The 21,925-nt window shown below is 42.9% G+C and overlaps 1 protein-coding gene across 2 annotated transcripts in view; it reads left to right on the top strand.

Moving 5' to 3' along the window:
* Positions 1-21,469, top strand: part of FAM210A (family with sequence similarity 210 member A) — a 33,075-nt gene extending 11,606 nt beyond the window's left edge. For both annotated transcript variants that reach the window (XM_045004374.1, XM_045004375.1), the window contains exons 2-4: positions 11,291-11,782; positions 16,758-16,869; positions 20,312-21,469. In XM_045004374.1, coding sequence (XP_044860309.1) covers positions 11,322-11,782; positions 16,758-16,869; positions 20,312-20,611 — 873 coding nt within the window. In that variant the 5' untranslated portion in view covers positions 11,291-11,321 and the 3' untranslated portion in view covers positions 20,612-21,469. The remainder of the gene's footprint in view (positions 1-11,290; positions 11,783-16,757; positions 16,870-20,311) is intronic.
* Positions 21,470-21,925: the final 456 nt, after the last annotated feature.

Here is a 21,925-nt window from a genome sequence, read left to right as displayed (position 1 = left end):
TTGGACAATTTGGCCATGGCCCACAATGAGGAAGACATGCGTTCAGAAACCACATAGGAAACTCTGGATCCCATGCAGGAGGAAATTTCCCTGGACAAATACAATCTCTGTGGCATACCTTACTGACATCCAGAGATCCATCTGGAGACACCACCTGAGACCCAGCCAGAGAGACAGAATGACAGTGCTGAAGAGGCATCCTCATCCAGTAAGTATAAAGTGCTGTATTACAATTAGCTGTCCCATTCTGCCTGTATGTGGGATTTGAAAACCCGTCTTCTGGATACTGGGTTTGCACTGTCATGGCTGGCAGATAGTGCTACAGCAGAGGGCAGACATGTTTGTCCTCTGCTTACTTGGCTTTTCTGCAGCCTCCGCACTCAAGGTGGCATCCAATTTGGAAAATTAAACTACTAAGAGCATCTTTTTCCCCAAAATTCTTACTCTCATATCCCTAAACGAAAATGTGCCTCCCTACTTTCTCCTTGCAACTTGATGCTCCCTCTGCCTTCCAGGCGGTGCCATGGAAAAAAATGTTAGAAGATAGTCATCCAAAGTGGTTGGTTGTAGCAAAATAAAAAACAAGTGTACCAGTAAGAAATGCATACAAGACCATAATTTAGTCAATGCCCTGAGCTCTTCTAGATTTCAAACATCTAAAATTTTTACAAGGCAAAATGGCCACTTGTTCTTGTCTTGCTGCATAAGTCCCTCTAACCACAAGTGAGAAAGGACAACTGGGAACATGCCGAGGAGTTGTCAAGAGAATGTATGGACCAGTTGGACAGTAAAATAGACTTTCAGGAAAGGATGTCGAACATGATGCAGAAGCAGATAAATTAGCTGGAGAACATTGTTATGCTGTGCTCACTTGGACAGCACCTTAACCTAATTAATCCTATTGAGGATACTTGAGATTCCCTTTTCACACCCCCAACTGCAAAGGATAGACAGTTCCCACATCATTCTACTCCCGAAGACCAGGAGAACGGTTACAATCCCACCTTCTTATTTTTGTGATCCCATCAGCACAAACAAGTTCATTCTGTCCTTTTGGTTATTTCTGCACCATTTTATTTATTCTTCTTCGAGTGCTTGCTCATATCGCTTCCAATTAAGTGTACGTGTGCTGCATGCACAGTTTTCTGGACGGTTTTTCCCTAGCAGCACCTATTGGGTCGGCTCTGGAGCCCCCTGGAGTCATGCCTTCATGGCGGCACATATAGGGCCCTGCCGACCCACTGCCTCTCCAGTGCCTTCTTACCATCAGTGGCAGTCATCGGAACGTTTCGTCTCTTGTCTTCAACGAGCAATCCTCTAGTGTATTTCCTGTAAATAGTTAAAGATAGTTTAAAAATTGTTGTTGGTAGTTAGACATCTGGACTTGGGGTACTTGGGGAGGGGTTCCCTCCCCCGCTTCCGCATCCCTCTTCCAGGCCTGGGGCATGCCTTGGACCCAGGAGTTTGCCAGAAGCCTATGCCGAAGGGCAACCCGCACTCGGCTTGTCTAAAGTGCTTGGGGAAGTCCCATCAAGCAGACAGGTGCAAGATCTGTAGAAGCTTTTGCCCCTGCACGAAGAAGGAGAGGGATCACAGACTAAAGTTGCTGCTAATTGGAAGCAGCTCTCCACCCTCAGTCTGAGTCAAGCCCCATGGATGCGGCACTGGGTTCCTGAGAGTCAGTGTGCAGCGCACTGGCTGTGGTCCAGGAGGTGCCGAGGAAGGACTCTGGGGTCAGAGACCCTCGGCACCGGCGTTCCCCAGCACTGAACACGGCACGGGATCAATCTCAGCACTGCTCGCAGTCTTCTGTTATGAAGAAGCAGCACAGGAAGACTGATAGAGGGCACTCCCATTCCCGCACACCGGAATGTGAACCCAAGGGAGGGAGACCGCACCTCCTCTCCAGCTCAGCAACTGGCACCATCAACTCTGGGCCCACGGGAGGGACTGCTGAGTCTAGTGCCACTGGAGGAGACCCAGGTGGAGGATTTGGACCTCCCTTCCACACCCGAGACTTACAAGGTAGCGTGGGATCTGATAACGTTGACAGGCTTGCACTCCCCCAACCACAGTGTCACAGCACCGGTCCTGAGTCCCCAAATGACTCAGAGGCCACCAGTGAAGTTCAGGGGCAAGCCAGCTATGACTCGGCAACTATCTGTTACCCCGGCAACAATCCCTGGCACCTACAGGCATGACTCTGCCATGGTCCCTGCGCATGGACTCATTGGAATCTGCATCGGACACAGACTCGTGTGTGCCGGAGAAGCTGACATAATAGCCGCTGACACTCCCAAACCTTTCCTCCGGTACCATGGCCACCACAATGGCTCAGATGCTGACCCAGTGGGCCTTTTGGACCCCATAGGCTTACCACCAGTCCCAGGGGTCCACCTCTGTACACTCCTTTTCCGTCGCATCCAAGAGAAGGGACTGCGTCTGGAGCCAGGGATTTCTCCCGGGCATCAGCCAGCACCATGATTGGTACCGCGCCCGGCACCGACAACAGACCCAGCACCGTACCTGGCATCATGTCTTCACTTAGTACCACGGATGGTACCACTGCTGCGACTGGGGCCAGGGCGGAGCCGCAACTTTTTGAGGAGCTGGATGGGCAGAAGAACCTCTCCCATATTCCAGGTTCCACCTCATTGTTTCCAAATGAGACGATGGCGCCCCCCCTTCCCGACAGCAGAGCTCACCTTGAACTTCTAAGGCAGATTGCTCAGAACCACGGGGTATAGAGGGAGGAGTTCACTGAGGTGTCAGACCCAGTAGTAGACATTTTATCCTCAGCAGGACCCACCAGGGTCCTCTCTGGCTCCTACAGCTAAGGGAGTCAAGAGAAGTACTTTGTACCCTGCAAGGGCTAGGAATACTTGTTTGCCCACCCAACACCGGACTCGGTAGTGGCAGCTGTTAACACGAGGGAAAGGCAAGGACCTACCCCTTGAGCTAAGGATGCAAAGAAGCTGGACTCTTTGGGAGGAAGATGTACTCCACCAGAGGGCTCCAGCTTCGGATTGCAAACCAGCAGGCAGGCACTCCTTATCCAATATAACTTCAAGTCTCTAACTTCTCGGACATTGTCCCACTGGATTCTAAGCTGGAATTCTCAGTTCTTGTGGATGAGGGCAAGACGATCGCCAGGACGTTGCTGCAAGTGGCATTAGACTCAGCAGACTCTGCAATGCGGATGATGGCTTTGGGCATCGCAGTGCGCTATTCCTCATGTGATGGGTTGGATCACAGAAACCCCTTTGGGGCTGCCAACTGATGTGCCAAGACTACTTCTGCCCCTGCTTTCCCTGCCAGCTTGGGACTCCAGAGCCCTGCCTGGATGTGCCAGACACGCTTGCCGGCCACAAACACAGACCCAGGTCTGAAACACGTCCCACAAACTGCAAGCTTAACTGAAAGCAGCTTAAGAAGTGTTCCTGTCTTTAATAATCAGATGACCAACTCCCAATGGGGTCCAAACCCCAAATCTGTTTTACCATGTATGAGTTTACCCTGTATAAACTTTATAAATTGTTCACCCTCTATAACATTGAGAGAGAGAGAGACACAGCTGTTTGTACCCTCCCCCCACCCACCCCAAGGTATTAATACATACTCTGGGTTAAATAATAAGTAAAAAGTGATTTTATTAAATACAGAAAGTAGGATTTAAATGGTTCCAAGCAGTAACAGACAGAACAAAGTAAATTACCAAACAAAATCAAATAAAACACGCAAGTCTGAGCCTAATACAGTAAAAAAACTGAATACAGATAAAACCTCACCCTTAGAGGTGTTCCAGTAAGCTTCCTTTTACAGACTAGTCTCCTTCTAATCTGGGTCCAGCAATCACTCTTACCCCCTGTGGTTACTGCCCTTTGTTCTAGTTTCTTTCAGGTATCTTTTGGGGTGGAGAGGCTATCTCTTGAGCTAGCTGAAGACAAAATGGAGGGGTTTCCCAGGGGATTAAATAGACTTTCTCTTGTGGGTGGACACCCCTTCCTCCCCCTACGTAGAATACAGCTACAATAGAATCTAGCTACAAAATGGAGTTTTGGAGTCACATGGGCAAGTCACATGTCCATGCATGACTGAGTTCCTTACCAGCCAAGCCACATTCCTGGGAAAGCTCAGATGTGGATTGGCATCTCCAAGTTCATTATTGGCTTAAGGGCTTCTTGATTGGGCACTTACTGAGAATGGTCTTTTCTCAGGAAGCTCACCAACTGCTTCACTGAGGCTATTTAAAATTAAACAAGCATACAACCAATATTCATAACTTCGAGTACCAAAATGACATGCATGCAAATAGGATGAATGTATTCAGTAGATCATAACCTTTACAGAGCTATGTTACGTGGCATATGTAGCGTAAAACATATTCCAGTTATGTCATATATACATTCATAAGCATATCCTATAAAGCATTATGGGGTGCAACTTCACAGCTCCTGGCTGCAGGCCTCAGGCTTTCCTGGGGAGGTCCAACAGAATTCAGGATCTACCGTTTGAGGGGGCCATATTATTTTCAGAGAAAACAGACTGGAGACTCCACAGTCTGAGACTCCCGAGCCACTCTAAGATTGCTGCGTCTGCACACTCCTGCCACCCAGCGTAGATGATTTAAGCCTCAACCCACAACACGACCATACCAGAGGTAGTTTAAGCAGGACCAAAACCGTAGGCATCCCAGAAACCAGAACCACCATCACCAGCCCCCAAATAACAGAGGGTTTGGGTCATCCAGGCAGCCACTAGGCCCTAGGCAGACATTTTGAGGATGTGCCTGAGGGCGTTATACCAACCTCTCAAGTGGATCTTTCTTTCCAGTTTTCGGAACGTCTATCCCGTTTCTACTGAGCGTGGTCCCAGATCACCTCAGACTGTTGGGTCTTTCACACAGTAGAGACAGGATATTCTCTCCAATTTTCCTCAAACCTCTCCCCCACTCCCACCTCCCTTCCCCGTCCCTCTTCAGGGACCCCTCTCACGAGCAACTTCTCGTCCAGGAGCCACAAACCTTCCTATCAGCGGGGGCTGTGGAGGAGGTTCCGACAGAGCTCAGGGGAAAGGAGTTTTACTCCCGGTATTTGCTAATACTGAAAGTAAAAGGGGGCCTCGGACCCACCTTGGACCTGCGCAATCTCAACAGATTCATGAAGAAACTAAAGTTTCAAATGGTCTCTTTTGCCACTATCATCCTGTCTCTGGATCGAGGAGATTGGTATGCCGCCCTCAACTTGAAAGATGCATACTTCCACATTTCTGTAATCCCGCCCCACAGGCGCTTCTTAAGGCTTACAGTCAGGAGTTCCCGCTACCAATTCACAGTACTACCATTCGGCCTATCGTCGGCACCTCGGGTTTTTACCAAATGTATGTCAGTCATGGCTGCTTTTCTGCGGAAAAGGCTGGTTCAGGTATTTCCTTACCTAGACGACTGGCTAGTCAAGGGCCGGTCCAGAACACAAGTGGGTCAACATGTCTTCCCTCATAAGATCCACCTTCAATGCATTGGGCCTCCTCCTAAACACTCAAAAGTCAACGCTCACCCCTACTCAGAGAATTGAGTTCATAGGGGCAGTGTAGACTCAGCACAGGCCACGGCATTCCTACCCAATCCTGCTTTCAGGCTATTCACGATATCAGACAGGACCTCAAACGATTCCCTATAACCACAGTAAGAAGTTGCTTAAAACTCTTAGGTCACATGGCATCTTGCACGTATGTTGCGCAACATGCGAGGCTCAGACTCGGACCTCTTGGCTGGCATCGGTGTATCGGCCAAGCAGGCACAGTCTAGACATGGTGGTTACCCTTCCACCAGACGTTCTCATGGCTCTTCTCTGGGGGTTTGAACCACACTTGGTATGCACGGTGTCGCGTTTTCCAAATTACATCCATCCCTATATCTGACCACTGATGCCTCAGTCTTGGGGTGGAGGGCACACCTTAGGAAGCACAGAACTCAAGGCCTCTGGTCTCAGGAGGAACTGATGCTTCACATCAATGTAAGGGAGCTCAGGGCAGTCCAGCTGGCATGTCAGGCCTCTCAGCCTCTCCTGGAGGGCAAGTGCATAGTGGTCCTGACAGACCATACAGCAGCGACGTTTTATATCAACAGACGGGAGAGCATGCTCCTCTCCCCTGTGTCAGGAAGCCTTCAAGCTCTGGGAGTTCTGCATAGCACGCTCCATACTTTTGGAAGTTTCCTATCTTCCAGGGTCACAGAATGAACTAGCAGACCACCTCAGCAAGTCTTTCCGCAACCATGAGTGGTCCAGATGTGATAAACAATATCTTCCATCAGTGAGGAGTTCCCCAGATTGATCTGTTCGCCACAAGGGGCAACAAAGTGCCTACAATTCTGCTCCTTCCTAAACCATAGCCCAGGTTTGTTGGCAGACATGTTTCTTCTCCCGTGGTAGGGCTACCTCTTTTACAGGTTCCCTCCTATACCACTGGTTCACAAGGTCCTCCTCAAGATCTGGAGCAATGGAACTTCGGTGCTCCTGGTGACATTGGCCTGGCCACATCAGCATTGGTATACCATGCTTCTGGAGCTATCGGTGGACACTCCAATCACTCTACCGCTAGTTCCGGACCTCATCACTCAACATCACAGAAAGCTTCGACACCTCAATCTCGAGTCTCTCCACCTCATGACTTGGAAGCTGCATGGTTGAACCCGCTAGCGCTTACATGCCCAGACCCCGTGAGGGAGGTTCTTCTGGGTAGCAAAAAGCCTTCAACTATAGCGACTTACCTAGCCAAGTGGAATAGATTCGCAATTTGGCGCTCAGAGTCGTATCCCTCCAACACAATTGTCAGTCCCCTTTATCTCCTAAAATTGAAACAGCATAGTTTGTCTTGCTCCTTGATAAAGGTTCACCTGGCTGCCATCTCAGCTTTTCACCCAGGAGAGCATGGACGCACCATCTTCACTGATGAAACAGTGCAGCAGTTCCTCAAGTGGTTAGACAGATTATATCCTCATATTTGCCAGTCCACTGCTGCTTAGGACCTTAACTTGGTACTCCCGAGGCTGATGGGGTTGGGGGGGGGGAGAGCTGTTCAAGCCCCTAGCTATATGCTAACTCCTTTACCTTTCCTACAAGGTGGCCTTTTTGGTTGCAATAACATCAGCCAGAAAGGCATCTGAGCTCAAGGCTCTCGCATCTGACCCTCCATATACCATTTTCTACAAAGATAAGGTGCAACTGTGACCCCACCTGGCATTCCTCCCGAACATAGTCTTGGGTTTCCATGCCAATCAAGACATACTCCTTCCGGTCTTCATCCCAAAACACCACGCCAATAGCCACGAGCAGGGGCTTCATTCCCTGGATGTGCGGCATGCATTGGCTTTTTATATTGAACAAACTAAGCTGTTCCGTAAGTTGAACCAGCTGTTTGTTGCTGTAGCAGACAGGATGAAAGGCCTCCCAGTGTCCACACAGTGGATATCATCGTGGATCACATCCTGTATCCAGGTTTGTTACGACCTCGCTACGGTCCCTGCCTCCAATCCGATTGCACACTCCACTAGAGCTCAGGTGTCTTCAGCAGCCTTTTAGGCCCAGGTACCGATCCAGGAGATATGCAGAGTGGCTGTGTGGTCTTCAGTCCACACCTTCACATCACATTACGCTATCACCCAGCATGCCAAGGATGATGCAGTGTTTGGCAGGGCTGTGTTTCAATCAGGAATTCCATAAACTCTGACCACAGCCCTAGATAAGGCTTGGGAGTCACCTAATTGGAATTGATATAAGCAAGCACTCGAAGAAGAAAAAATGGTTACTCACCTTCTCGTAACTGTTGTTCTTCGAGATGTGTTGCTCATGTCCATTCCAAACCCACCCGCCTTCCCCTCTGTCGGCATATCCGGCAAGAAGGAACTGGATGCGGAAGGTCGGCAGGGCCCTGTATGCGGCGCCATGAAGATGCGATTCCAGGGGGCTCCAGAGCCGACCCAATGGGTGCTACGAAGGGAAAAACCTTCCAGTGAACGTGGCACACGCACACCTAATTGGAATGGATATGAGCAACACCTATCAAAGAGCAACAATTATGAGAAGGTGAGTAACCGTTTGGTTTTTTTAAGTTCACGCTTGGTCCTTCCAGCCCCTTCCACCCACCCCACCTCCCCCAATCAAATTATTCATGTTTTAAGTTGCCCTGGGTTGAAAAAATCACTTAGACGCAGCTTTCCCTAACATCAATTCCTAATAAAATCAATTCAGAAGTCTTTTCTACATTGTATACACTTCATTTATTAAATTACATTACTTTCATTTTCCTTCCCTATACTATGCTGTCTAAGTACAAGCACAGTGATTCCCGGGCTCATCGGGGCATTAGATAGAGGCATCCTCTCTAGCAGGTCATAACATCTCATAAGTCTCCTCAGTTCCCAATCATTGATGAGGCTCTCTCCCTTGCTCTCAGATGTCAAAAACACAGCAAGCATCTGTGATACAAGACAGATATCTTTCAGAAGCCTCTGGCCTTGTCATGAGATACGTTAACCTTTCTTTCAGTCTTCCAAATGCTCCGTAGTCATTCTGCAGTTACTCAGGTTATAGTTAAACAGTTCTTTCTCCTATCCATGTGTTTAGGAAAAGGCTTCATAAGCCAGAGAAGCAGAAAGTAAACGTGTTCTCCCTGACAACTGGCTGGAAACCTGACACCATACATGTTTATAGTAGTTTTGGGAGTAAAAGTTCCATTTTTCATTGCTTAAACCAGAGGTAAGTTTCTACATATCCTGGCATCAGGGACGCATGGGTCCATCAGTGGCCTCTATATGGGATCCCCAAAGGTTCAAAAGCCATCAGTAACCTTCTGTGCATTGCCAAGCTTAATGACCCAGTACAGCAACACCCTCGCAGCCAACAATGTGTATCTCCATGACCAACAACCCTGAAAGTTGATCTACCAACCAGACTGGTTAGTTACTGACTGGTAGCAGCTGGGCATTGCAAGCTTCCAGATGGCAATGACCACATGCTTCTGCACATTGAGTGGGCCTTGTTGGTATTTCACCACTGTAACTCCAGGACGAGCAGCCTTCCGTATCATAAAGTTCTGCAGCCAAACATCCTAGGTCTGCAGCAGCGTTCTGTCCTATCAGTCAGTGATCATTGGCTGAGCCCAGAAGTGGCACTCTACTCTGTGACACCAGCCTAAGAAAATATAATGTAGAAATAACTGCCCAATTTCATCGTCGTCATCCTTCAATAACTGTTTCTGTACAGTATTGTGGCTGTGGTCGGTCTGTCCTGCCGCTGACCTGAGTGGTGGCCAGTACATCAGGAGCATCCTGTTTGTATGCAGGATGGTCAAGCTCACGGTGCTCAGCAGTGCTTCCTCCATGCTGCCTGAGAACAGTTTACAAAATTTGTTTGAAACCAACAGTTTTGAAAATGGTATTGGTTAGTGATAACCAGATGAATTTTGGAATATTATGGAAGGAATCAGGAGTTTGACCCCAGGGCCCAGAATTTCAGAAGGTATCCCATAATCCACCAGGAGAAACAACTTATAATGATTTGATATTAGCAGTAGAATATTCTTGGGATACCTGCCCAGAATGCTATTCACTTTTTAAGAAAAAGCACAATGTTTTGTGGATGCTATGATTCACACAGGGAAGTCACAGCTTCTTTAGACAAAGCAGTGTGGACTTACTCTTTTGGTTCAGTTATACCTGTGTATACTGCAAAAGTTGAGAACGTGTAGACAGTATTCCAATACTAGTGCCTTTTTTTTTTTTAGTTTAGCTTATGTCGCTTGGGATAAACTTTAAACCCTACTGAAAAAAGCCACTCTTGTACCAGAATAAATGTGTCCACCGGGTAAACTGTTCCTGTGTAGACAACCCTCAGAATGACCAAAAATCCTTTCCCCTCTTAAATTGCAGTCTTGTAATGTCTGTTTCTCTACTTCTCTATTCATCAGAGTCTTCAGTGTACACAAGAATTGTATTTCTAGTGTCAAGAACCTTCTAAGTCTTTCATTATATTATACACCCATAAAGTAGCAAAAAGCACATGCCTAATTTTTTGTATGCTCCCGAGACTTCGATTTACATCATGAAGTCTTTCTTAGCAATCTAAAAAAAGTTAACTTTGCACCTCAGCTACCAAGTACAGCCAAAGCTGCTGTTTATATATTTTTTAAAAAAAGCCAAATCTGAAGGGAGACCAGCGATGTACAATTAAATTCCACTGGTTTTCTAATGTGGATTTAGACTGTTCATGGGGTTTAAAATTCTAAATGCTATCAAAGGCAGATTTGAAAGGTATGAAGGTTTGAAAGGTAAATGGAGCAGCAACTGACTTAACCAGCATTAACCTAAGTAAAATTAAGGTAGAGGTCTCCATTCAGCTGGGCTATAACATGCTATCGTTATGTAAATGAAAGGAAATATTAACATTTCACTTATTGCCCTAAACGATGTTATTCACAAAAATTGCAAGACATTGCAATCTGTGTATTTATTTGAAATTATCTCCGTGTGTGTGTGTGTGTGTGTATGGGAGCTGTCAGTTGGTCCTATTGAACTTTCAGAAATACTCACCAGGCATTTAAAACGAAAAGTTCATTTGGGTTATATATAGTTAAAAAATGTTCATTGTATTATAATATTTTTGAGAGAGAAATTCTGAATTACAGTGTAACTACAAATTCTTCATGTTAATCTTCATTCACACACCACTTCTCAGCATGATTCAATAGCAGCATTCCATTGTTAGGTCTGGAATTACGAAAATGTCATTGATTTTAACAAAAAAACAATAAATTTGTACTAAAATAGTAAAAATTATGTAAATCGTTAAAACTAAACTCCATTATCAGTACATTCTTTGTCCAGTATCGCTATAGTTTTGATTTCCTCATTCTAACAAAGAGTGCCATACAGTCATTAGAGCAAATTAGTGAGGTTGTAATATATTTTTGTCGGCTAAAAGTATCACTCTGTTACGCATAAAGCAGTAGAATAAGCACACTTTTTTCAGAATATTAAATACATGAGCATTAAGATGATTTGGGTGCCACTAGGAAATAGCTGCAAAACTTTTCAGTTTCTTGTATATCTTCAGTTGCTAGCTGGTTTAGTATGATACATTTTTATTCTTCTAATCCTTGAAAGTATCCTCAGTTTTTAAAGTCACATTGAAGAAGTTGAAAATGAATCTTTTGAAATACAAAATAAGAAAAAAAAGAATAAATACATTCTTAATTTAGAAAAATCAACTTTTTTCTTGTTTGCTTTCCCTAGGAACTATAGCCAGGTCTCATCAGTCATCAGAATGCAAAGGAATTTAATACAGACTGTGTTTCAGCTGGCACATCGGACATGTTTGGTACCACATCGCACTGGTTTCCTTCAACACTTAAAAGGGAAACCAGTTTTGCCTCAGACTGGATGCAAAGTGGTTTTGGCATTGGGCCCTGAAAAACAGTGTCTCCATGCATCTGCTGCACTCTGTCTCTCAAAGGAAGGAAAGTCACTGGGTGTATTTTCATCCCAACCAGAAAGCGCTCACCACAAAGAACAAAAGGAAGAAAACCCTTTGAAACCAGCTAGTGATATACCCCAGGGGACGCCTGTAGAATCAAGTTCTTTAGAGCCTGATCCATTACAAGACAAATCAATTAGTCTCTTTCAGAGGTTCAAGAGAACTTTTAAACAGTATGGAAAAGTTATGATTCCACTGCATCTGTTGACTTCCAGTGTATGGTTTGGATCCTTTTACTATGCAGCCATGAAGTAAGTTACTGATTTGTAACAAGGTCATTATTGCTATTAATCTGAGACAAATATATACAAGAACATCTGCAGTGTAGATCTTATTAGTGTCAGAAATTACCCAACTTACTCCATCAGCAAAAGGAGTTTCCATGTCTTATTAAAGCCCAAGATTGTTAATGAAAGGGAATAGACCTCATATCAATGTGTTGTTTATGTACTATTTAACTTGCTACAGTTTGTCTATACCAAATACTTTATCTTCATTTGGAAGGAATGTAATTGTCACCAAAATAAAACAATGCACATATCATAGGTGCCGGCTTCCTGCGGGCCCAGGGGCTGCTCATCCACCCCAGGTCCTCCTCTCCCCCCCCCCCTTTCTCCCAAGTCCCCACCCCCCACCCTGCCTCTCCCTGCTCGTTTCCGTCCCCTCCTCTGAGAATTCCCCATCCCTGCTCCTCCTCCTCCTTCCCAGCACCTCCTGCCCGCCGTGAAATAGCTAATTGCGTCGGGCGGGAGGCGCTGGAAGGGAGGGAGAGGAGTCCCAGTGGATGGGAGGTCGTGGGGGGGGAGCACCAGCCCTGGAGCACCCACTTAATCGGCATCTATATTACGCATGACCTTACACACACACACACAGTGGCATCTGCTTCCAGTCTCTGCTGTGTGGCAAAGATGGTGGTTTGTCCTCCCGTCTCTGAAATAATAGTAAAGGGGGGTGAAATCCGCTGTTGGCCTGACCCCTCTCCCTTCTGGTTTTTCTCCCCTATGTGGTAGAAGAAACTTAGGAGCGCTCTCTACTATAGGCCAAACCCTCTTTTGAATTTAAATTTGTTTGTAAGCGGTGAAATTTGAATGAGAGAGAGTTCATAGGTTAAAAAATATATATACTATAGTTGCTTTTCAGGCTGTCTCAAACGTAGTGTGTGCCAGGTAGGTTCTCACTTCTTTAAGGGGGTAGGAGGTGGAAGAGGTAGGAGAAAAGGTGGTAGCAAGGTGCTTTCTTGTCTTTGGTATCTGCTACCTTTTTTTACTCAATAAAATTCTTTTTACTTTGCCTCTGCCCGTAACACCACCCTTAGAAGATGCAGGAGTGATCTACTCGCTCAATATCTTTCTTTTCGCCCTTCCTCTCACTTTGGCTTAGAACTTTTTCTTTGATTCTTCCAAACAAGCATATGCAGAACTCCCTGTATGGTTGCACTGTCCGCTAAGCCAAAAGGCCAGCCATTTCACATGGTACCTTTTTAATGTACAGTAACTCCTCACTTAGTCATCCCGGTTAACGTTGTTTCGTTGCTGATCAATTACGGAACATGCTCGTTCGAAGTTGTGCAGTGCTCCCTTATAACATCGTTTGGCAGCCGCTTGCTTTGTCCACTGCTTGCAGGAAAAGCAGCCTGTTGGAGTTAGCTGGTGGGGGCTTGGAACCAGGGTGGACCTGCAGCCCCCCTATCAGCTCCCCTAAGTTCTCTATGCAGCAGCCACCCAGCAGGCTATCAATTACAGGCTATCAATTATCAGCTGTCCCTCCCCCCCGCACTGCCATGTGCTGCTCCTGCCCTCTGCCTTGGAGCTGCTTCCAGGAGCCTCCTGCTTGCTGTGCGGGGTGGGGAGGGCGTTAATGTCAGGGTGTCCCCCTCCCCCCTGCTTCTACACCCCACTTACCCCATCTCCCTGGGGGGTGGTAACGACAGGACAAGGCTCAGGACGAGGGAGCTTCCTTGGGAGCAGCTGCTGTCTCAACTTGCTGATCTACTTAACAAGGCAGTTTACTTTGAGTGGGATCAGCGTACTTAAAGGGGCAATGCGCATTTCTCTCTCACACACAGGGTTTGTGTCTCTGTCTGCCATGCTATCTCCCCTCTCTCCGTGTGAGGCTACATTAACAACAATCGGTTAACCCTTGAGGACTCAGCCAAAAGCTAGTTCATCATTTAGCACTAAAGCATTCCCTGGGAAATATCCCACCCTCTGACTTCATCACCTCAACCAAGCTTCACAATCATCATCGCAGTGTACAGTATTAAATTGTTTGTTTAAAACATATACATTGTGTGTGTATGTTTATATAAATATAAATAAAAAAAAGTCTTATCTGGTGAAAAAAATTTCCCTGGAACCTAACCCGATATTTACATTATTTTTTATGGGGAAATTGGATTTGCTTAACATCATTTAACTTAAAGTCACATTTTTCAGGAACATAACTACAACGTTAAGCGAGGAGTTACTGTAGTTCCCTCCCACCCCCCATCTTTGTGTTCAGAAGGTTTTTGTGAGAGGGACACAAAGCCTTTGATGAATTCCTTGTTCTTTTACTATCTCCTTTATCTTTAATCCTATAGAAAGTATTGGGAACCAAAGCTTCCAGTTTCAGTAGGTATTTGGTGGTCTAGGCTATGCCCATTAGTAGAAACTCTCTGAAGAAAATGTCATTCGCTCCTGTGCCTCCCAAGAAACTAATTTTATCACTGAGATTAGTTGTCATCTCTCTCCCCATGCTTCTCCAGAACAATGTGGTGGATGAAAATGTATTGTATTATGATGCTTTGTTTCTGGGGTTTTATTTAAACTAATCCTTTTCTTTTTTGGACCCTCACAAAAGCACTGGGAGTGTCAGGTGTGCATGGAGTATGCAGCACTTGCTAATATACTCAAGTCCTTATTTGCAGTGCCCATGCTATTTCAGGTCTGGACATCATTTGGACAGGCTGCCAGACGTACACACTTGTTTGAATGTGAGCTCTGGATACCATCAGTCGTCATCCTGCTTTCTCTTTTTTTCTTGTTAGTATCTGTACATCTTGTAATAAAACTAATGTATCAATGCTCCACCACGTCTACTCTCATCTAGCCACACTAGATCTCATGTGAAATTGCTGAAGATTACAGTGGTGTGTTTGTTTTGGAAACTCACCTTAATTGGAATAAGCAATATTCATGTCAGCTACAAGATCAGTTTAGATTAGACGGGAGATTTTATTAGTCTATGACTTTTGTTGAATTGGAGTAACTGTTTATCTCTGGACTGTGCATGTTGCATATTTAATAATAGAAGACATGAAACAATGATAGTTTATGGCTGGAAGGATGGGCCTTTGACATCAGAATGCATTATGACACAAGTGTTTGTTTTAGTTACTCTAACCAGCTGGCATAATTGCCCTTTCTAGGCGCTGTAGATCCAAATGTCATTCTAAATTTAGCCCATCTCAGAGTAATAAAGGTCCCAAGCTGTTAAAATATTTTGCTTTGGATGGATCTAAGTTGATGCTCACATCCAGACGTTTTAGACTGAGTAAAGTTTAGCTAGTTTGTCTGAGTCTTTAGTTAGCAGTTAAAACACAAGTTTGATAAATGGACACAAATGAAAACATTTAATTAGAAACTAGTGAGAAGCAGAGCCTCAATATATCATACTAGAAAAGCAGCACCATCTTGAGGTGAAAAGTAAGTTGGATCATGAATAATAGTTACAGAAAGCTAAATTATTCAAGTCTGAAATTATTTATCAACAAATTTAAAAGGGGCAGTGTCAACATATTTAGGCCCATCTTACTTTTCTAATCTGAGTCTTCTAATACTTAGTAGTTAACATTTTAATGTTTAACGCTATGAAAAGGCACTTTCTTTTCTAGAGCAACAGTTAGTAACACAGTATTTCCAGTACTGTATTTATTCCTGCTGATATGGATATCCTGAGACGAAACTCGGTGTTGCTTTCAAATGTTCATCAATGAGCCTTGACCTTAACGCAGATTTGTTAATCTTCATGGATGAGAAAAACTGTTCACATATATATGTACTTCCAAACATTACCATAATCCTTGTGGAAGCAGAGAATAACATGGGAAATCATTCTTGCGAAAGAAACCTGTAGAATTCTGGAATTCGAACATCTGTATACTTCTGCTTCACAGTGGTGCCGCACTGAAGCTCCACTAACTCCATCTGCATTTCCTCTGCAACATAGTCAATTTCAACAGCAAATGGTGTGGGAAAAAAGTTGAAAATGTGGTTGAAGGGCCTCGAAATCTTTAAACCGTACATCAAACTGTTTGAGTAAGTTAGAAATGATCTCTGCATATTCTTTCAAGGATTTGGGTTCAGCTTTTCCTAAGGAATTCAGAGTTGAGAAATGGACCAAATTGCCAGCAGTCTGCTGTTTCCCCCACAAAGTAAGCTTGACTTTGAATGACTTAACACTGATGTATGACAGTGTTATCACCTGTTTTCTACTCTGAAGTTTCAAGTTCAGTGCATTCAGGTGATCAGTTACAGCTGTTAAAAAAGCAAGGTTGCAGATAAAAGTGCAATCAGCAAGCTGTGGAACCTCCTTGTTTTTCATTTTCATGAAGGACTCAATCTCCTCTCTAAGTGCAAAATCCGCTTCAAAACATTTCCACGACTCAGCCATCTAACTTGAGTGTGATACAGAAGTTCCCCATATTCACTATCCATACTTGCTAGAAAAGAAGTGAACTGTCTGTGATTCAGCCCTCATGCACGTATAAAATTAACAGTTTTAACAACTACATCCATAACTTCCTTCATTTGTAGACTTTTACTACACAGGGCTTCTTGGTGCAAAATACAATGTATACTGGTGAAGCGACAGGAAGTAACTGGGGAAGGGCACAGGGAGCATGGCAGGCCACAGGGAAGAGCTCCGTGGGCCGCATGTTTGAGACCCCTGGTTTAGATCAATATGACTTTGTCTTTGCACCAGTTTATCTACTTACCTCCAAATATACTAAATAGGGACAGGTGCAGTTTAATTAAGTAGTAGCTCAAACCATCAGGTAGAATTTATTACTTTCATTTCTCAAAATAAAGTAAAAATCTTGTTTGTTTACATGTAATACAAACATACCAGAAAATCTGTTTAAAATCAAGCATGTTGCTTAGAGTAATAATGCTGTGCTGAATTTTTTAATGATCCTTTCAAACATAATCCTGTTTTTTATATATAACTTTTTTTCTTTGATAGAGGAGTGAATGTCGTTCCTTTCCTAGAGTTCATCGGTGTACCAGAAAGCATTGTAAGCATTCTGAAAAACTCTCAGAGTGGATATGCACTAACTGCATATGCAATGTATAAGGTAGGTACCATTGTAGTTAATTGGTTCTGACGTTGCCCAGTGATCTAAACAATTCTCTTAATTGTCTTAGATCAGAAAGAATTAGCTCTGTTCTCCCTCTTAATAGTTTAGACATTTTTAAATGAATGTTTTAAACCTAAATATTCACATTACTCAAGGTAAAAGGGTCATAGTGCTTTTAAGCACCTTTGCATCACTATAAAATACTCCTGAACTGTTTTGTTTGTTGTTGAATGGCTGTTTGGTGTTCTTTAAAAGTGGTGACAATCCAGCGTAATACCTGTTTTCCCTGTACGTAACTCACAGAGCTAGAGAGTGACAGTTTAAATGCTTTGAGTTCTTCAGGTGACAGTGCATTTTTTTTTCCTACTGAATTTTTTTAGTTTAGTGCTTATGCTTTCATCACTCACTTAAGTTGGGATTTCATTGTCCAATTGTCCTAATACAGTACTTTAAAGATCAGATTTTGGATATTTTTTTCTGGGTTTAGATTTGCATAATCTGTTTTTATGGTGCTTTGAACATGTACAAGAGCTAAGTATTAACATCTTTATTTACAATACATTGTCCTTTTGTTGTGCGAACATCTGATTGTTTTAATGCATTTTACTAGTTATATAGCTAACTTTTGTCCTAAGTAAAGGCACAGACACTTGCCAGTTTAAACAGTTGAGTATACTGGTGCCTATAGGTAGTCAATGGATGTATGCATTTAAAATATAAAGATTTTATAATAAACACAACCTATTCTTGGATTGGTATATAGTGCATATGTGTACTATTTCCAGGAGATGTGGCGGTGCCAAGTATATGTTCATTTCTTGCTTTGAGTCCAATCCTGCTCCCATTGAAATGGAGGGAAGTAGGATCAAGCCTGATGTAAATGTAAGGGCTACATTTTCAGAAATACTCATCTCCTATCTAGGTCCATAAATGCAGATGACATTTTCAAAACAATGAGAGCTGCTGGGTGCTATTTTCTTCTGAAAATCTGGCCCTGTAGCTACTCAGAGTTGACTTAATGTTTAACACGAGGTGGTGTCTTGAGGCCAACCACATCCAGGCCCCATTTTGCTAGTCACTTATGCAGACATATTTAAAAAATAATTCCTGCCCCCAAAGAATTCATAATCTAAAATTTTGTGCTAGTAATCTTTTTCTCAGGGTCTTTGCTTTTTGGAAGAGAATATTAATTTGACCAACTTTATCCCTTTTTCTTTACATTTCCTGCCTCCTCTGTAGATGCTCACGTTGTGGGGTAACTGTGAAGTTCTCCCAGTAGTCTTCATTTTTGGATATTGAGATAACATTTCCCTGTAAAGTAAATACCCTTTTTAATAAGAGGATTTCTTTTAACCATTTGGAGGCTAGGGTGTCCTAGAATCCCAGAAGATAGTATAGAATGTATAAGTATTCAATGAATTTTCTAACAATTTTTATAAACAGTTGCCACTGTTTTGATAATTCTAGTCAGTAAGTAGAAGTCCCTTTTAATTATACATAATCAGGGGCCTGGTTTGATGCAGACTAGGACTGAATCTGCTTTGTTGCTAGAAAACAGTAGAAAATACAGTTTCAGTTCAATACTAACTTATCTTTGCTATTTTAAACTTTATGAAAAATGAATTGGCATTTAGTCTTACATCACCTTTTGCATTTTTGTTTTTTGGTGTTTCCTTGTAATGAAACAGATTCTTTCAGTCTTACTTTGCATGCTGGGTTATCAAATCATCCTGGTGGCTGCTCACCATTCACTTTCTTTTATTTTTGTTTAGTTTAAATGGTATTTAAAATATTGGTAGGAACTTGCTCTTTTGTTACAGGGTGCAGTGACTGTCAATAACATGACAAATTATGACTTCTTAGGTTTTCTGTTTGGGCTTATCTGTCTTATTCCACGCCAGCGTCTAGCCTGTAGTAAAGGTGACTGGCCTTCAAATCTTATAGCATTGTTTAGTATTTTCCAACAAGGAGCAATTAAGCAAAGTGAGATTATTCTAAAGTGAGAGACAGATGCAGAGAGTATTTATAAGTAGCTAAAGAGCTGCCAAACCTTCAGCCCTCGCTGAATTAGGAATTAGTATTTGTCCTCCCACTTTTATTTCATGATGATGTGTCATTATATGGAGATCAGAGCTGGGAACAAAGATTTGGATAGGAGAAGAAAAGGAGCAATAGAGGATGAGAGATTAGACAGCACGATCCAGAGGGTTCATTTAGACTTTGTTTTCGCTAGAGCTTTGTCTACACTAGTACTTTTGTCAGTAAAACTTTTGTCAGAGGTGTGAAAAAACACACCTCTGACCGACAGAAGTTTCACCAACAAAGCACCGGTGTGGACAGCGCTGTCGGCTGGAGATGCTCTCCATAGCTACCGCCGCTTGTTAGAGGTGGTTTAACTATGCCAGTGGGAGAGCTCTCTATGCTGGTGGGAGAGAGTGGCTACATGGGAGACCTTACAGCGGTGCATCTGCAGTAGACATAGCCTAGAAAAAAGGGTACTAAATGTGGTTAAAATCCTGCTATGGACAAGGCCATTTGTAGTTTTCACGCTTGTTAGCTGATCGAGAGGTTAGTGAGAACTACTTGTCTACAGCAGGGTTTTACCACGTGTTCGCTAACACATGGTAAAAAAGCCACCTTTTTTTCCCTAATGTGGATGCTCCCTTAGCCAATGAGCAAATCCAGTCTGCATTTCTTTAACTTATATAGTTTTTAAACTTCTCATTCTTTCAGTTGTCACCTCCTCCCCCTCTCCCCCCCCAAAATCACACTTTTCTCGATCTGCATAATCAAAATAAAGTATTACACTGGTACATACTATTTAAGAAATTAACCTACAAACCTTCTGGTTTTATGCACGAGGACAAAATCACCTTGTTACCTGGATGGGAGACCTCTAAAGAACCTCTAGGGCCTAACTGAGGAAGTAGTATTGGTTATTTAGTATATGTAATTCAGGCAAAATGCTCATGTAATGGTGCATATTGGTATGTAATAAAGAGGCACTGTGCTTTTGCAGGAGATGGAAAATGGAATTCCTGATCACTTGCAGTCAACAAAGATCCTGTAGTACTTTGCATTTAAAAAAAAAAGTTAGTTTAGGGGCAAACTCGTTGCGATGTTAAACAGCTGCTGCATTTCATCCCAGAAGTGATACATCTCAGGGGTACATGAAGTTATGCCTAGTTGGCAATCTCTCTTCAAATTTGTAATACTCGGGATACTTCAAATGAAAGTGTGTGTGTGTGAGAGAGAGAGAGAGCCTTTCTGAAGAATTCACTTCAGAATAGGTTAATTTATTTCCTTATAACTTGGAGCTCCTTTTTTTAAAAGTTGGAGTTGGCCAATATAAGCTTTATAAAAAAAAAAAAGAGATTTTCTAAAGAATATCCTTAGCCCATTTACACATAATTTTGATACTTTTTTGGTTTCCTTTAAGATTGCAACTCCTGCCAGATACACTGTAACTTTAGGAGGAACATCCATTACTGTCAAGTATCTTCGTAAGCATGGCTACATGTCCACACCTCCTCCGGTAACAGAATACCTGCAGGATAGAATGGAAGAAACAAAAGAGCGTCTCTCAGGGAAAATGGAGGAAACCAGGGACATGATTAGTGAGAAGATGGAGGAAACAAAGGATAGAATAACAGAGAAGATGGAAGAAACAAAGGATAGAATAACAGAAAAAATACAAGAAACCAAAGATAAAGTTTCGTTTAAAAAAAGAAAAGAATAAGAAAATGCTCAGCTTAGGTTGTGCAAAAAATTATGCAATTTAACCCTTTGGAGCATCCTGATATGGACTTTCTGCTGAGCTTTATTTGGCTGACTGGAGAATATCCGTGTTCTAAGGAGTAAAGATTTCTGTAAATTCTTTAATGCTAAGATTCTTTTTAAAAGAAAAAAAATCTGTCTTATGAAAGAAAATGAATCTAGTATTAAAAATCCATATGTGCAATGGCAACAGTGGTGGTCAGTTTTTGGTAAGTCAAGATGCTTCTCTAAAATCCACAATATTATTCTGGTCGTCAGCTGGGAACCACCATTGTGTCAGACTGGTTCCTCTATTCCCTGGGAATACAGATTTTTATTTTTTTTTCAGAGAAAGGACGTGTCTTTTTCAGTCAGATATACCATAACATACGCACTAATCTCTCTCTAACCACTGCCATCTCAATTCTGAGACAAACCCTTTGTGCTGGTGCTGCAAGTGAATGAACTAATGGGCCAGATCCTTAGCTAGTGTAAAATGCCATAGCGACACTGACTTCAGTTGAGTTACAACAGCTTACACCAGCTGGGGATCTGGATCTTTGTTTTAAAAAATGGTGTCTTGAAACTTTCAAAGGCCTTTCAACTGAAAATTATAGTAAGATGAGTTAATTACAGTAGCCAGGTATTCATTTATACTTTTTGTTTTTATATAAAGTTGAATTACAATTGAGAATGTTATAGGATTGAATAAAATGTACTGACTGTAACTGCATATGGACTAAAGCATAACTGGTTCATTTTCATCCAGAATGATGCTGTAATTTACTGACGGTGTTCTGCTTTGTACGAGCTTGCAATAATAAACATTAGTGCAGACTTATCTCCCTTTTACTGATGGCATATAGTGATAATTTTAAAAAAATATAGTGGTGGGCCCAAATGTTGCTCACTTACATGAGAATTTTCACTGATGTCAGTAGGACTGATAGGATTCCTGCTTATTGCATGTTATCAGACACTTAAAACGAGTTTCCTCCACATGCTCTTCTGGTTTTAGATTAACCTAAAAATGTTAATTGGAGTAAAGGTTTATGCACTGTTCCTGAACACCATACAAGGTCTCTGGCTGAAACTATAGACCATCTGACTACCAAGGCACCATCGTTTCATGACTCATTTTGGCCAAAATCCATATAGAAACAGGAGAGGAGAGTGAATTTTTTCTGTTTGGTGTAGGCTTCCCCATTATTTCTATTACAAGTATCACTTTGCAGCAAGAAGATGGCCTCCACTACTTGTTTCACAAAGGTTTATTTTAGGGAGAGAAGAAAAGAGA

Source organism: Mauremys mutica, chromosome 2, assembly GCF_020497125.1.
Source record: "Mauremys mutica isolate MM-2020 ecotype Southern chromosome 2, ASM2049712v1, whole genome shotgun sequence".
Lineage (NCBI taxonomy): Eukaryota > Metazoa > Chordata > Testudines > Geoemydidae > Mauremys > Mauremys mutica.
Note: the sequence above shows the minus strand (reverse complement) of the source record. Positions and strands in the feature narration are given on the sequence as shown.